This window comes from Myotis davidii, unplaced genomic scaffold (assembly GCF_000327345.1).
Source record: "Myotis davidii unplaced genomic scaffold, ASM32734v1 scaffold436, whole genome shotgun sequence".
NCBI lineage: Eukaryota > Metazoa > Chordata > Mammalia > Chiroptera > Vespertilionidae > Myotis > Myotis davidii.
This window is the reverse complement of record NW_006292604.1, coordinates 3,346,112-3,362,872: the sequence shown is the minus strand read 5'-3', so window position 1 is coordinate 3,362,872 and position 16,761 is coordinate 3,346,112. Positions and strand designations below refer to the sequence as shown.

General features: G+C 38.4%; 1 protein-coding gene across 7 annotated transcripts in view; it reads right to left on the bottom strand.

Annotated features, from left to right (window-relative positions):
- Positions 1–1,048: 1,048 nt before the first annotated feature.
- IL15 (interleukin 15) overlaps positions 1,049–16,761 on the bottom strand; it is a 63,416-nt gene continuing 47,703 nt past the window's right edge. For 4 of the 7 annotated variants that reach the window (XM_006766069.2, XM_015565525.1, XM_015565524.1 and 1 more), the window contains 5 exons: positions 10,402–10,499; positions 9,012–9,096; positions 7,474–7,518; positions 4,750–4,887; positions 1,049–1,716 (listed from right to left, as the gene is read on the bottom strand). In XM_006766069.2, coding sequence (XP_006766132.1) covers positions 1,606–1,716; positions 4,750–4,887; positions 7,474–7,518; positions 9,012–9,096; positions 10,402–10,499 — 477 coding nt within the window. In that variant the 3' untranslated portion in view covers positions 1,049–1,605. Of the gene's footprint in view, positions 1,717–4,749; positions 4,888–7,473; positions 7,519–9,011; positions 9,097–10,401; positions 10,500–11,440; positions 11,540–16,761 lie in introns of all 7 variants that reach the window. The other 3 variants (XM_015565527.1, XM_006766070.2, XM_015565526.1) reach the window with 2 other exon arrangements.

Below are 16,761 nucleotides of genomic sequence, written 5' to 3'. Positions count from 1 at the left end.
CTCTTTCCTTCTAGTTGTAGAATTTCCACTCAGCCAGCCTTCCTGTGGTTCTGGATGATGTCCATTCCATCTTTTAGTTGTATTTTTGAAGTGGTTGTGCGAGGCAGCAATCTCCGGTGTTTACCTATGCCGCCATCTTGGTTTCTCGTCAGAAGTGCCAAATTTTAAACCCACTTGCCTGCTTATATACCAGAATGGATATTTGGTCACTGTAATATTCATTGCCATTATTGGTGATGTGACTGCTGCTATGATTTTCCTTCCCCCATCCCAGAAAACACTGAAGGGAGGCTAACTTTAAGGATTGAATTGGAAACTTAACAGTTTAATTGGTGCATTTTCCCTACCTTTTATCAATAGAAATCTAGGGGGGGCAAACAAAAGATAAATTTTAAAAATTTAATTTCAGATGAATTAAAACAAACAAACAAAAACCCCCAAAACAAGCAACAAAGAACTGCCACCATCCTAATCTCTAAACTTTAAAGTGTGGCTTCCAAGTACTATTTGTCTGGACTAAGGTCAAGGAGCAACTGAGAGCCAACACATGATTCTGAAGGTCAAATAGGATACAGATTTCTTCAAAACTAACTTGAAAGAAAATTTAAAGTGTATATTAATGAGATACATGAGCATGGATGGTGCACTGGGTGACAAAAGAATGTTGCAATAGAGAACCAGTTTGTACTGTGCAATGGAGAGAAAGCAAATCTATAGAAGATCAATTCCTACTCTATGGTCTCTCAGTGAACAGTCAGAGGGGAATTGGGTGAAAGAAATTTGTGGTGAGACAAGTACATTTTATTTAAGTCATAGTTCACCAAAAGAGAGCTTACAAATCTTAGTATGTTGCAAAGCTATATAAATAATTATTTTATGACAGAAAGTCATAAAATCAGTTAATTATACAAATACAGCACACACACACACAAAAAAAACACCCTGAAAATAAAGCACCTGTGCTTGGGAAAGCATGAAATAAAGTATCATTGTAACCATTTGTTTTCTACATACAATTCTACTTATCAGTGAAGGTTTTATTGCCACATTACATACATGCCAGGAAGTTGTAATTTCTTTCTTACTTAACAGTTCTTTATATGTCAATAACCAAATTACAGAGGAAATCCCTGATTTAACACCTAGTTTCTCCTATCTTGTTGACAGTCAGTCAGTTCTCCCTCTGGGTGCCACACCTCGCTGAGAAGTAAATGAAGGTGGGTAGTCAGTGGTCACAGACCCAGCAGTTGTTAAATAATTTGACTATCAACCTTAACAAATGTCCCTTATTTTCTTATAAGAAGTAAAACATCAGTGCAGTTTCAAAGGATAAAATATGTACATAATTTTATTCAAAAATTTATATTATGTTACAAATATGTACAATCTCAATAATAAATTAAAAATAAATGTTCGTATACATCATGTTACTCAATGCCATTTTTCTGCCTTCATTTCTAAGAGTTCATCCGACGCAAGGTCCTGATCATCTTCTTGCTAGAAAAACTTCTTTGGCAGCACACTGGAAATGCAAAGTGTTTCGGTGCCTTTGAGGAATGGGAAAGTGTTTGTAAATAACAGAAATGCTGAAGAGGATCACTGCAATCAAGAAGTGCCGATGAACATTTGTACAATATTTACAAAACTTCGCAAAAATTCCTTAACATTTTTTTCCTCCAATTCCTCACATTCTTTGCATCCAGATTCAGTTATAGTCTGCAAAATAAAAAGAAAGGATTAGAATGGAAAGTCTGGTATATTTTGAATCATACAGTGAGGTCTTGAGACATTAAAACTTGGGCATGTTAATATCATATTAGGAAGAACTGGGAAATTTGATGTGGGCTTATTTTTATAATGGACTAGAGGCCCGGTGCATGAAATTCGTGTACAGGGGGTCCCCTCAGCCCAGCCTGCACCCTCTCCAATCCGGGACCCTTCAGGGGATGTCCGACTGCTAGGGATCACAAGGATTGGGTGCTGCCCCCCTCTGTTGGCCTGGTTGCCCCTACCTGCCCACCCTGCTGGCCTGGTCACCTCTTACTGCTTCCCATGCTGGCCTGGTCGCCCACAACTACCTCCACTGCTGGCCTGGTCACCTCTCACAGCACTGCCCCTCCCCACCAGCCTGGTCACCCCATGCAGCCTGCTTGTTCAGTCATTTGGTAGTCCCTCACTAACCCCGCTGCTGGCCTGGTCGTAGGCAGCCATCTTGTGAGGGCATGAGGGTTAATTTGCATATTACCTCTTTATTATATAGGATTAAGGGCATTGACAAAAGTAAGCCATGTCTATCAGACTATGGATTCCCTACTTAGAGCCTTCAATAGTTTCTGCTCATCTACCCCCAAATGAAGTCCAGGCCTCCCAGCATGGCACATAGGCCCTGCTTACCTATTTCTTGCACATTTCCTCACTGTCTCAAACATTCTGCCCTAGGAACACTGAGCTCACACCTTTATCCCCACGCAGGCCATGCTTTTAGATGCCTCACTGCCTTTACTTCTCGCTCTGTCTGTTCAGCACTTCCTATTTCAACTAAGATGACTCAGCTGCTGTCTGAACTAGGAAGTTTTTCCTGAACCTGTGAGTCCCAGTGATGAGCCTAAATGTCCCACTGCTACATTCTCAGAATCCCTGGTGTGAATTCTCCCGTACAACGCATCGCATATTACACTGACGTTATGGACTTTTATGCTTTTTATACCACTATTCTTAAATGCTTCCAGGAGAGCATGGCCATGAAATTTTGTTTCCCTAGCATTTAGCACAGGGCTGTACACATAGTATTCATGCAACCATTGCTGGTTGAATTGAACTATTTATGTGAATACCACAAATCCTTGTAATTCAAACAGAGTTTCACTGATAACTAGAATATTTCAAATGTAGAAATCATAAATACATTTTTGAGATCAGCTGAACCATGAAACCTCTACCAGCAAAAAACAAAATTAGATTCAATATCCATTAAGCACTTGAAATTCAGATTCACCAGTATTCATCAAGCACAGATTCTATGCTAAGCACTGTCATATTCCATATAACGCTGTCCGATTTGATACCGAAAATAATCATGTCAGATAGGAAGGCAGAGGTATTAAATGACACAGCTCAGTTGACATAATAAATGAAATTCTCCATGTCCAAGTCTTTTGACTGTGCAGTCCCGCCCACTCCTTCCACTACATGTGTCACACTATGCCAGAATTGCATAAAAGAGCTGACCATTGATATTATGAATTATTTGTTGCATGACTCAGTCTTTCTATCAATAAGATAGAAACAACACATCACAAAGAGTATTTTAAACATTAACATATTCTTTTCATAAACACATTGAGTAAGTAGTATATGCCAGGCATTGTTCTGGGAGTTGGGATCCAGCACTGAAAAAAACAAAACAAAAAAACACAAAACCTGTCCCTTTGAAGTTGACATTCGAGTGGGGAAAAGCAGACAATATTCATTAAGTAAAATGCATAGTATGTCAGAGAGTAGGACATGCAGAGAAGGGGACATAGCATGCTCACATGGACTACAAACTGTAAAGGGGTGACATCACTGAGAAGGTGACATTTAAGTAAAGACTTAAAGCAGCCTGGAATTCTTAGGGAAAAATCCAAGGTGTCCAGCCACACAAGCTTTAGGCTCTTTGCACTTTGAGTTCCCTCCACCTGAACATACTGCCCCAAGTATCCTTAATGCTCGTTCCCTCATGTCTTTGTCAAATGTCAGCTTAGTAGGTAAGCCTTATCTAAAGTAGAGTCCCAATGCCTTTACCTGCCTTCTTTTTGGCCATTAGATTTAGTGAGTAACTGATGTATTATTCATTTGCTTATTGATCAGTTTACTTATGCTTCCTCCCTCCTTAAGATCAGGGACCATATTTGTCTTTCACTCCTATTTTCCTGAGGCCCTACAATGGAGCTCAAAAGTTATTTGTTAAATTAATTAATTATTATATCTTCTTCGTTCATAAAACTTCTTTCTATCCACTTGGCTTTGGCCTCTAGCGTTTTGCCATGAGAGCCATCATCTGTTGTACCTTCTGTTAGCTGATCTCCCAGCCTACAAGAGGAGCTCCCAGTGTTTGCCTTCCTGGAACCCCATATTGCTTATGTTGCCTGAGATAGTCTAAATTATTAATATTTGATACTCAAATTATTCATATTTTTTGTTATCCTTTTAAGCTTGTGTAAGAAGATGGACTCTGATGTGAAACTGCTCAGATCTGAATCCTGGCTCCCCATTTTCTTAGCTGCATGAATTGGAGGAAGTAAGTCAAGCTCTCAGTGCTCCAATTTCTTCAACACTGAAACAAACAAGGACAACTATCTCACAGATTTATTGTAAGGACTCAGCGAATTACCAATTAACCCCTAAAGATTGTGTCTGGTGGAGTAATAACCCAATATACATGGATTACTAGTATTCATACCAAACCCTTAATTGTGCGGAGTAAGGTCTACCCACTGCACCTGCTGATAAACACCTTGAGGTCAGTGACCTGACTGGTTCACCACTGTCACTCTAGCACTGAAGAACACTGCCTGGCTCCATGCAGTACACATGTGCTGAATGAATAAGTCAATGAGCAATTTAGGATCGTGTGCACACTAGTGATGCTTCCATTCTGGGTGCCACTCCACTGGAATTAAGTCCCCCTCCCTTCCGGGCGTCTGCTTGTCCATTCTATCCAGCTCATGACATCCCCCAGTCAAGCCAGAAACATCTGCCGTAACTCACCCCATTAGATGATAAACTGGAGTTTGTTAGGATGATAAGGTTTTCTATCACCTCTCTAATGTCCATATTATTCGACTCCTGCCAAATAACATGTAACTCCAGGAGAAAGCACTTCATCGCTGTGACTTTGCAATTGGGCTGAAAATAAAGTTACAAAGAACCACTTTGAGAAACACGTTATTTTCCCATTTTTCATTTTCATATAGATGCAACTTTGATTTTTTTAAAAAAAGTCAATCCAAATATTTCATAAAGAAACACAATACCCCTAAAATTTTTTACAAAGGAAGCAGCTTGATTTTTTTCTTAGCAGTGAAATTGAAACCAAAGCAAACTACTAACAAAGCAATCAAGGAGGATGGTGATATTGTACAGAAGAAAGAATGAAACTGGAAAACGTGGAAATCCTAGGTCACCTTTACTCACTGAGCACAGTTCCTCTGTATAGAAGGGTGAGGATACTGTCTGAGACTCTGAAAACACTGATATCTGTAGTGAAAGAACTTTTAGGATCAGGTGATACTGTTAACATTTGAAACAGTGGTAGCTGTCAATCATGCTATTCCTGCAAGATCCACAGTTTCAGAGGCAGATGGGATTCCAGGAAATTTATTAGAAAAATCAAAGCAGGGGTAGTACCTAGTTGGCCAAATCAGAAAGGTACCTTATAGGTAACACACAAATGTGTTTCCCACAAGGGTTACCTTAACAAAAACCTAAACTGCAAAGAAAAGAGGCATTTAATGAACACCTCGGGATTTGCCCATGTGATGCTTGACTCCAGGCATTGCACAGTGCTGGGACCCTGCAGGCCCTGAACAATGCTTACTGCACAGGTGAATGAAAGCAGAAACACACTCATGTGCCTGGCACTGGCAACACAGTAGTCATCCAGTTTCCCGTAGCCAACCACAGTCTGAAAATATTAAATGGAAAATTCCAGGAAAAAACAATTCATAGGGCATGGCTCTATGATCCTCCTGACATGTCGTCAGAAGGTAAATAGTAGCTTCATAACACTCCATCACTTCACTTCATCTGATCACAGAGGCATTGTATCATCTCACATCATTATAAGAAGGGTGAATACAGTACATTAAGATATTTTGAGAGAGAGACCACTTCATACAACTTTTTTACAGTATATTGTTATAACTGTTATTGTTTGTTGTTATTTATTATTGCTAATTTCTTACTGTGCCTAATTTATAAAATAACTTTAGCATATGTATTTAAGTAGGTACAGGAAATAATAACAAACTAGAACAATTACAATAATGTACTGTAAAAAAAAAGTTATATAAATATGGTCTCTCTCTCTCTTTCTCTCAAACATTGTATATATAGAGTTCGGTACTATCTGTGGTTTCAGCATCCACTGGGGTTCATGGAATATCCCTCATAGATAAAGGGAGACTAATGCATTCCCTTTCCCCAAAAACAGCCGCTCAGGATCAAAAGGGCAAATACTATCACCAAGTTGGTAGTAAAATAGATAATAAATAAAATCTATATATATAAAAGCCTAATACACAAAGTGTCCCCTCAGGAGTTTGGCCGACCGGGAATTTGATCACTCGCTATGACATGTGCTGACCACCAGGGGGCAGCGCGGAATGAAGGAAGACCCTGGCCAGCAGCCAGCAGCCCCTAGAGACCCTACCCCTGCATGAATTTCATGCACCAGGCCTCTAGCAGAATAATAAAAAATAAAACCACAGTTCAGAAAAGCACCCAGGTAACACAGCTAGAAAGTGACTGAGTCAGGATTTAAATCTCAATGTCAGTCTCAACTTCTTTCTACAACCCAAGAATTGCAAGGTTAAAAAAGCAATCTCAGGATGCTGAGAATTGGTGGTTAATTGACTACTGTCTACTTTGAATAAATGCAAAGAAAAATGGAAAGCATGCTGAAGCCAAAGGAGGGAGACGATTTCTGTGTGCACTGCACTAAGTGGTCGATGAATATCTATTTTTCCTAGTTTTTGGCTATGGCTTCCTTCCAATAGTACTTAGAAAGTCCCGGTGGGGGCAAACCCTTCTATTTCATGGAAGTTCTAATTGAGAAATAACAGAGAGGACTCACTATTCTGAGCAATACATGGCATAATTTGTTTTCTATGAGGTGAAGAAGTCAAGGAATTGTTTCTTGATTTTTAGTAACCAATCAAGAAAAGGACTAGCAAACATGCCTTGGGCAATGCCAAGGTATTTATTAACAAGTTCAATATTATTATTTAATTCTGATAGGTTTTCTGGGTTGTGTTTGTTTCTTTTCTCACAGAGAAACCAGCCAGGATCCTTTTCTGACTATTGTAGAGATTCATGCAAAATGTGAGCCATAAATGCATTTAAGCAATTTGTAGGAAATATGATTAAAGATGGTAATATACTACAGCACTGGAAACAACTGATATGTTGGGTACTCTTAAATTAAATCAGTTAACCTGATTCTTGTATTTAATTGCATCACAAAATTATATGATATATTTTGTTTGACATTGTTGGAAAAGGCTTTTATATATTGTATCAAAAAAGCATCTATGTAGCTCTTTGTTCCAAAGCCCCACAATCTCAACAATTACTTATAAAAATTCATTGATTGTATAAGAAAACACCAAAATTTAGATTTTAAAACTACATATTTTAGTAAATTTATAAAAAATATACTTAGACTTTGAAAACTGGAAAATATAGTAATTTTAAAACAAAAACTATACTCACATGAGCATCACTTTCAGTATATAAAGTGGCATCAATATGTATAGACTGAAAGGGAAGAAAATTAGATAATATAAAAAATTATGCACTGCTTTAGATGAGAACAATCTACTGACAACATTAAATTAAGCTTTTTAAATTAAATTCTTTGAGATAATTTTAGACTTGTATATAATTATAAGAGAAATTACAGTGAGACCCTGTGTATCCTTCACCACTGCCCCCCAATGGTAATATCCTGCATAACCACAGTACAAGATTACAACCAGAAAATTACACTGATACAATCCACCCACCTTGTTTAGATCTCACCATATTTATGTGCAATAAAGTGTGTGTATGTGTGTGTTGTTCTATGTAATTGTATCAGTGGTTTGTATTTCAGTTATTATATTTTCGTTTTTATAATTTCTTATTTGGTTCCTTTTATATAGCGTATTACTCTGCAAAGACTTCCTGATTTTTTCAGTTGTTTCAAGAATATCTGTAATTGCCTGTGGGTGCAATTTTATGATGTTGCTTGAAAATCCTTGTGTAATAATTCTGACATCTAATCCATGTCAGTTTTAGAATGTGTTGATTATCTTTTTTCACTCAAGTTGTAATTTTTTCTGCTTCTCAATATGATCAGTGAGTTTCAATGGTATTCAGGTACTTTGGCCATTACATCTGGAGACCTTGATCTTATTTAAATGTTCTAATTTAGCCTGCAGTCACCTTGATTAGGTTTAGCATGCAGGGTCTGACCTATGTTTGTGTGCTTAGATTCCAATGAAGTTCCGTTTTCAGAATTTTTGTTGTGCTGATTTGGAAGGGTGGCTCACTTCATGCCCCTGGGACTCCGTTGGTCCCTGCTGTGTCACCCAGGGGGGCAGAAGACACTTCATTAAACACAGTTGTCAGTGGGCTCCTCTTCTCTGCCCCTCCACCCTGTAAGCTCTATCAGCCCAGTGGGTGATGTTAGGTTGGAGAGGGGTTCTCTAGCCCACAGGCAGAGAGCCTTTCCCAGGGTCAGGCTATTCCCCTTGCAATTGCCCCAAAGATGTCTGGTTTCTCTACAGTGGTTAGCAAACTGCGGCTCGGCAAACCACAGCTCGCGAGCCACATGTGGCTCTTTGGCCCCTTGCGTGTGGCTCTTCCACAAAATACCGACTTCTGTGCATGGGCCATGAAGTTTCAGTTGCACTGTAAGTGAGCGCCCTCATGTAGTATTTTGTGGAAGAGTCACACTCAAGGGGCCAAAGAGCCACACGTGGCTCACGAGCCGCAGTTTGCCAACCATGGCTCTAGTAGAAGCAAATCTCTCTCTGGGCTGTTGCGACAGAGAGCTCTTCATGCTGGGCCATTTATTAATTGAATTCAAAGATAATTAGGATCCAAAAATTGTAAGTAAAAAATTTCAATTGAGGTTCTACAAGGCCCACTAATTTCTACAAACATATTTTTGTTTCAAGTGAGATGCGTTAAGACTGACAGCAAAACACAGGGACAGGGCTATGCCACAATTACATCAGATAGTTTATGGGAATACCAGGACTTACTTGAATAAGATTTTCAAATTTTTTCAAATCACTTATTACATCCTGCCAGTTTGCCTCTGTTTTTGGAAGGCTTGCACTGATACAGCTGAAAGCAAAACCAAAAAGTAAAGCATTTTGAATGAACATAATACCGTCTTGATAAATACTAAAGGCAAAAGAGCAAGCAAGAATGTTTTGTCCTGATGAGTGAAAAGATGAGTGTTAGTCTTGCCTTCATACATCAACATCCCTAGAGGAACAGAAACACCAAACACGTAGGACAACCTTGTGTGAATTTAAAGCTAATTTGGGGACTGACAAAGTTATGAAGACATAACATATAAAAACTGGGGGCAATTGATTACAATGAATAAAAACAGTACACAATGCGTGGTATGGCTCAGTAAATGTTTTTGAATGAATGACTATTTTTCTTTAAGTAGAGGTCCCATCAGACTTTTAAGTCTAATAAATAAGTAACATTTTTAAAATGAGCAATAATCACCTTCATATAATGATTTTGAATTGAAATGTTCTCTATAGTACATTAAACATGCCCCTGGTATGCTGTGCACATCATCGCTATGCTTGCAGCAGCCTTTTCCATAAACATGATAGACGTTAAGCCCAATCGAGGCTGAGTGATCATATACTTACTCATTTTGGTAAGACAGAAATTTTGAATCTGGACAAAGATACGTACACTGACCAAATGACTATGGGATGATTCTGAAAGCTTCATGAAAAATAGCTGCACCCTGACGGATTTTCATAGAGGCACGGACTCAACACTAATCCTTCTTTCGAGGAAGGTTTACCTGTGCAAATCTACTGGCTCCCCACACTGTGAGGTAAAGGCTGACCTGAGTCAGATTACAGAGCTAGAGGTTGGGTGCTTAGGCCAAGCGGCGCGGTTTACTAGTTGCATCTAAGAAAGAAGAAAAAAGTTAATCGGCATGGAAAATATGAATATTTTAGGAGAAAAAACAAAAGGTCTAGAGAAAGAAAGAAATGCTTCCAAATGAACTAGGATAGGGCTCAAAGGACAGGAGAAGCCAGTGTCAGGAAATAGATTTTTTTAAAAAAGTAACGCGATTGAATCCTAAATATCTATTTTGTTACTGCCATGAAAATCATGCAGGATATTAATAAGGAAGGTACTTTCAAGTGTAGTTATATACCAAAGGTCCATTTTATCTGCAGGATGTAAATACTCTTCGCAATCCTATTAGGATATAGAAAGGTTCAGTGTTTACCAAACCTTCTGAGTCTCCATAATCAGCCCTCTCTCATACCCCAAATACTGACTACCTAAGGTGTAAGGCGACTGAACATACACCATTTCCTAGGGAAGATATTGAGGAAGAATGGCAATTAGCATGATGATATTTATGCCTAAAGATAAAATTACCTCCAAATGAAGACATGAATGCCAGCCTCAGTTAAGAAATGACTGTTCAGAAGTAAACACAAATAGCACTGGATGGACGTACTCCTCAAATATGGTTTCTGGAAAATAAAATCATAGAGAAAATGATTAAATATCTTAGCTAAAAGGTGATATTTAAATTAGTAGTTTATCATATCTTTAAACCAAAATTTAAGAATTAATGTTCTTTTTTCAGAATTAATAAAACTAGAATGTATCTGCTTTGTTGCCTGCCCTCCAGCTTTGTTTCTTGTGGGCAAAATTCTTTAATATGTTTTTAATACATACCAATTTTAAGAAAATGTACAAATCTAATAATATCGCCACCAATTTTTTTTATTATCCTTAATCTCCTTCTCATTCTTCTTTCATTTTGAATAGTTCAACATATTTTATGCAGTATAGATTAATAACACAAAATACTAGCCTGGGTTTATAGTTCTAGACTAACTTCATGCAACTGTATGAAAATTAATTATAAATGAATATCACTTGGAGAACGAATTGGATAGAAATGGAAGTAACTGAAGACACTCATGCCATCATGAGAGCCACTGTATAATAATCTTTCTTGGTGATTTAGGAATATCACTTCTCTTGGGACCTCCCAGAATTTTGATACTTTTGTCTGCCTCTTTCATGTTGTCAAAGCTTTAGAATTTCAGATGGCAGTGTTGACTGTCACCTTAAGCACTAAGACTCTGTGATTCATTTAGTCTATGCTGAAGGCATGAGTAACAAAAACCCATACTGCACAATTCACTGAGGAGATATATATTTAAAGAACAGTAGAGTGAGGTAAGTGAAATAATACATTCACAAGCAAGACATGGAGAGTATATCAAGGTTAACAGAGTTAAAAATCCTATTATATTTACTTTCAAAATAAGAACAATCCATGTGAGAACAAACATCTGTTACATCCCAAGATCTCTAACGAAGAGTCACATTATGAAATATCTGAAATTTAAGTGACCTTTTAGAAAAAGTCCATATACTATCTTCATCTAATTATTCTTACCAAAATTCTCATTACTCAATGCCCAGATAAAGCCTTAAATACTGAAGAAGAGCTGGCTATGGCAATGGGTTTCCAGCAGCCATCCATCCAGAATACTTCCTATAATAAAATCCAGGGAAATAATGATCCATTAAAAACACAAATAAACTCTAGGGGGTTGGGGGAAGAAAGCAAGGGAATTAATATTTATTGAGCACAGGGAAGGTCAAGGGGGGTGGGGAAGGAGACATATGTACTACTCTTTGTAATATTTTAAGCAATAAAGCAAAATTAAATAAAAAAGAAAGGATAGAGATGAACAATATTATTTCCCAACTAAAAAAAAAAGAATCATCCAAAAACATGAATTACTTAAGAATAAATTCTGCTAAATAATGTATACAAGATCTCTGAAAACTACAAAATATCTCTGGAAGAACCAAAATAGGTAAAGAACAAAAATATGCCATGAAAAGATTAAATATTTTTTTAAATATCAATTTTCCCCAAAGTAAAAAAAAAAAATTATTGAGTACCTATTTTTTCTCACAGGCACTCTATTAGTCACTGAATATATGTATCACATTTAATCCTCACAACAATTGTTATGCCCAGATTTCAAGACCCCCAAAGACAGACCACTAGGGAGCCGAGTCCAATGCAAAAGCAAAGAGCCTTTATTCAAGCCCAGGCTTGGTCCCTCTACCTCCTGTACCAGCACAGTGGCAGGATGCAAGAGAGCCCCGAGTTTTGAAAGAACAAAGACTTTATAGGGCTTGGGGTCAGGAGGGTGATGGCCCACTCGGACTACTGATTGGCCAATTGTGGTTGGCTGAGTGAGGGCTGGGGGCTAGTGACGCAAGGGCAGGGTGCCGCTAGGGTCTGGTTACACAAAGACAGAGGGGTGGTCAGCATACTTTTGGCCTTGAGTTTGTTTTCCCTTGCATTCCTATTGGCTGAGATAAGGGCAGGCTGAGTAACTAATACATTCTGTGGCTTTTTCTTGGAGGAGGGGTTAGGGACACAGCTATCAGTCCTGTTCTGTCCTTTCACAATCCTGTGGGGTAGGGTTATCAGCATTTGGCAAGTTGTCTGGGCCCCACAGCAAATCTAAGACAGCCAAGATTAGAAACCAACCAATAGATGGGTCTCTCTCACCTCATTCTCTCTCTCAGAAAAAAAGAAGTGTGTGTGTGTGTGTGTGTGTGTGTGTGTGTGTGTGTGTGAGATCCATGTTGGTCAAAAAAAACACCTGAAAAGGTAAAATATTCTATTCCTTTCTCTGGTAAGGACTCAATGTGTACTATTAATATCCTATCTAATAAAAGGGTAATATGCAAATTAACCTTCACTCTGTCACAAAGATGGCGGCGCCCATAGCCACAAGATGGCGGCATCCAGTCCTGTCAGGCCCCCTGGAGTTCCCCAGTCCCAGTGGGGCAGCCGCTGAGAGCAGGCAGCATGAGTGGCCTGGCAGAATGCTTGCTTTGTCACCGTGGCAATGAAGGGCCTCTGGGCAGCGGGCATGGATGAGTGGGGGATGGGGGGAGGCACACTTGCATCGTTGCAGGACAGGCTGAGGGACACCCCCCCACACACACAAATTTTGTGCACCGGGCCTCTAGTATAATTATTATCAATGATAGTAATATTAATTAGGCTACATATTGCTTACCTAGTGCTCTCAGATTTATTTATCTATTTATCAAATAATTTATCTCAAAATTATTTTCATGTACATTATCAAATTCAATCCTGGCAATATTGTTATGTAGAAGATAGTATTTTTATTTAACAGTGAAGAAACTGAGGCTCTGAGAGATTAAGTAGTTTGCTTCAGTTAAATGTCATACATGTGGCCATAAAATATGACCTCATATTCCAGGTTGGGCAGGAGGAGGAGGCATGCAAGGAATTTCACAAATTCTGTGGTTGGGAAGTGTAGGCTCCTTACTGTAGGAAGAACCTGACCCACTCCAAGCTAATAATAAATAAAAAGCCACCGTCTCTGCTGGCATAAAAGCAGGTCTTCCAAAGTAGAACTCAGTTCTCCCACAGGCCTTATCTCGTTTGACTCTCAACAAAAACCTGTCAGAGAGAAGTGTCTGAAACCAGGTTCGCTACTTTACGAAAGGCAAACAGAGGGATGAAATACACTGTCCACTTCCTTTGCTGCCATGTTTTTGGAGAACTACAGAAGAGTGGTTAAGCCTGGCATACAAATTGCATGTGGTCATAAAATGCCCTTTTAATCAGCATTTTTTGTTTGTCCTTCATTCACCTGGGTGCCTGCATCTGGGAATTAAAAGAAGACTAAGTCCTAGCACAGGGGTGGGCAAACTTTTTGACTCGAGGGCCACAATGGGTTCTTAAACTGGACCGGAGGGCCGGAACAAAAGCATGGATGGAGTGTTTGTGTGAACTAATATAAATTCAAAGTAAACATCATTACATAAAAGGGTACGATCTTTTTTTTCTTTTTAGTTTTATTCATTTCAAACGGGCCGGATCTGGCCCACGGGCCGTAGTTTGCCCACGGCTGTCCTAGCCTGACCCTCAGAGAGCTCACAGAGTTTAAACAGGAAGTTTTGGCAGTCCTGTGACTTGGTCTCCCTGCACAGTGCTTGTTTACCTGATGACCGGCACTGCTAGCCTAGCAGGATGTTACTGCCCAGGGGTAAACACAGGAAGAGTGGACAGGCATATCAACACATCTGGCCAGTTCTAAGAGCTTTAATTCTGGAGTAACTTGTGAAAAGAGCTGTAAATATGTTACCTTCTATACGAATATTGTAATTTATCCCACTGAGAAAATATATCTAACACATGACTGTTTGCTTTATTTTATTCTCTTCGTTTACTTGCCTAGTTGCACATGTAAAATAAATTTTCATAGACTTAAGATCAAAAGAAGAGTTCTAAATATTAGTTTATACGGTAAAGACATTTATATATTCACTAAAACACACTGAAAGTGAAGGCAAACCAAGATTGAATGTGCAATATAAAGAATGTAAGGGAGTGTAGCTGTCCTTTATTGGAAGGTGGGCCGATGTGGAGGTGTAACTTCTCAACTCTGGCTTTGATTTTCCCAGTTACTTAGGCCTAACAGTCATCAGCAGGGAGTGATGATGGAGAAGAGGTGTTAGGGGTTGAAGACAGAAGAGAATGAAAGAAATCACCATCAAGGTAAGAAAGAGAATAAACTAAAATAAGTATGGGATGAGAGCCATGCCTATTGGAAGTTCATGGTCATGAATGGAGGTAAGATTAGTGTGTGTGTTCTCCAGCCATATTAAGCTGCAAGGAACAGTTAGGCCCGGAATAGGTAGAAAACTGGACTGAATCATAGCTGTGTATGTCAGACAAGCACAAGAAAGAGGCAGGGATTGTAGCAAGTATGTTAGGGGATATAAGGGAACTACATCCATGGAATTTTCTTTTCTTTTCATTGTAAAAATTCTTGGAGGAAGTGTTATTGGAGTCACACTGTAAAGGATGGGCAGATTTTAGGCATGAGTTTTTAAAAGGAAACAACATTCTCGTTGGAAGAAAGAGCTGAGCATGAACATACACAAACCAGTGCAGTGTGTATTCAGAGAAAAGTGAGTCATTTGATAACAGTCTGAAAGTGGTGGCAGGTAAGTGGACAAATCTGTTGCCCCTGTATAAAGCAGGAACTGGTAAACATTTTCCCTAAAGGGCCAGACAGTACATCAGGATTTGTAATAATAGGCCTGGTAGGGTCTGTCTTGAGGATGTCACTCTGCTATTCCACTGTGAAAACAGCCATAGACCACGCATGAATGAATGGGTATGGCTGTGTTCCAATACAACTTCATTTATCAAAACAGACGATTGGTGAATTTGACCCACAGTTTATAGTTTGCAGACCTGTGACTCCTGTGGATCTCTTAATCAGTCCCATTGGAATACAGCTGAGAAACTGACATCTTCAAATGTCTCAGATTTTCCTGTCTCTCATTAAGGGAACTAGCATTTTTCAGTAATTGCTTTCACACTACTTTTAATTGACACCAATATTATGAAAATGTCATACATAAGATTTTGTGACACAATCTATGTTCACTAGTAAGTTAAAAAATATATATCAACTAGGTTACCATGGTTACTACTGTGATTTTGAAAAAGTAATCCATGCAAAGATAAGATCTGAAGTTGGTATTTAATGCTCTCATAAAGCCACACACATGATAGTAGAGCCCATAAAACTCAGCTTATCAAAACAACAAAAGTAAATGATTAGGGAGGACGTTTCTTCTTTTAAAAATACAATTTCATACAAAGTTTATAAAATATATGTATTTTAAATATAAATTTTAAATAAAATGTTTTTCTTGGGAATACTTAAAACAATACAAATTGCTAAATTATACTGGAAAGTCTCCAAAGCAAATTGTACACATTTAAATATCTATAATGCCAAGGACGAAGGCAGGGATAAAATTCGGATAGCTAGGTTATCATGACTATTCAAAAAAACATTTCTTAAATAGATGGTATCATAAAAGGTGAATAAAAAACACCTCAGGAAGTTTATCATATAAGATAGACAATGATGATGCATATATATAGTTAGAGGGCATATTTCTTAGTATAGTTCTATGTAGCAATATGTTCATATGCTTTTAAAAATTTTTTTTTCATTTTTTATTGATTTTAGGGAGAGGAAGGGAGAAAGAGAGGAAAAAAAATACAGCAATGTGTGAGAGAAACATCAATTGGTTGCCTCCCACATGCACCTGGACTGGGGATTCAAACCCACAACCTGGCACATGCCCTGTTCAGGGATTAAACCAGCAACCTTTTGATGCACAGGATGACACTCAACCAACTAAGCCAGACTGGCCAGGGCCATGTGCTTTCTTTAAAAAAAAATTTTATCATTAGGCACAAACATTCTTGAAAAGGGTTTGTGGGTTTTTGAAAAATGCTAGCTAGTACACTTCTCTAAGGCAGGTATAATGTGATATTTAAAGAAGTCTGGGGCATACAACAAGTTAACATTTAGTATATTTGGGTCTAAGTACTTCTTTAAAACCTCATTCATTTATTTATTTTGCAAAAATGTGACATTCTTGTGGTCAGATACCTTGTTTATCTTGTTTAGTCCTGTACCTCCAACACATAAAAGCATCCATGATACATAATAAGTGCATATCACGTTTGTTGGATTTTATTTTTAAGTTATTTATAACTACATTGTCCCCATTGTCACTATTAACCTTTTAGCTGCACTTGCCTCCCTATCCAGCAGATGGCTCAGTTAGTCACTGTCATATCCTAAGTAGCACCACGAGTTATCTCCACATCTCATCTTT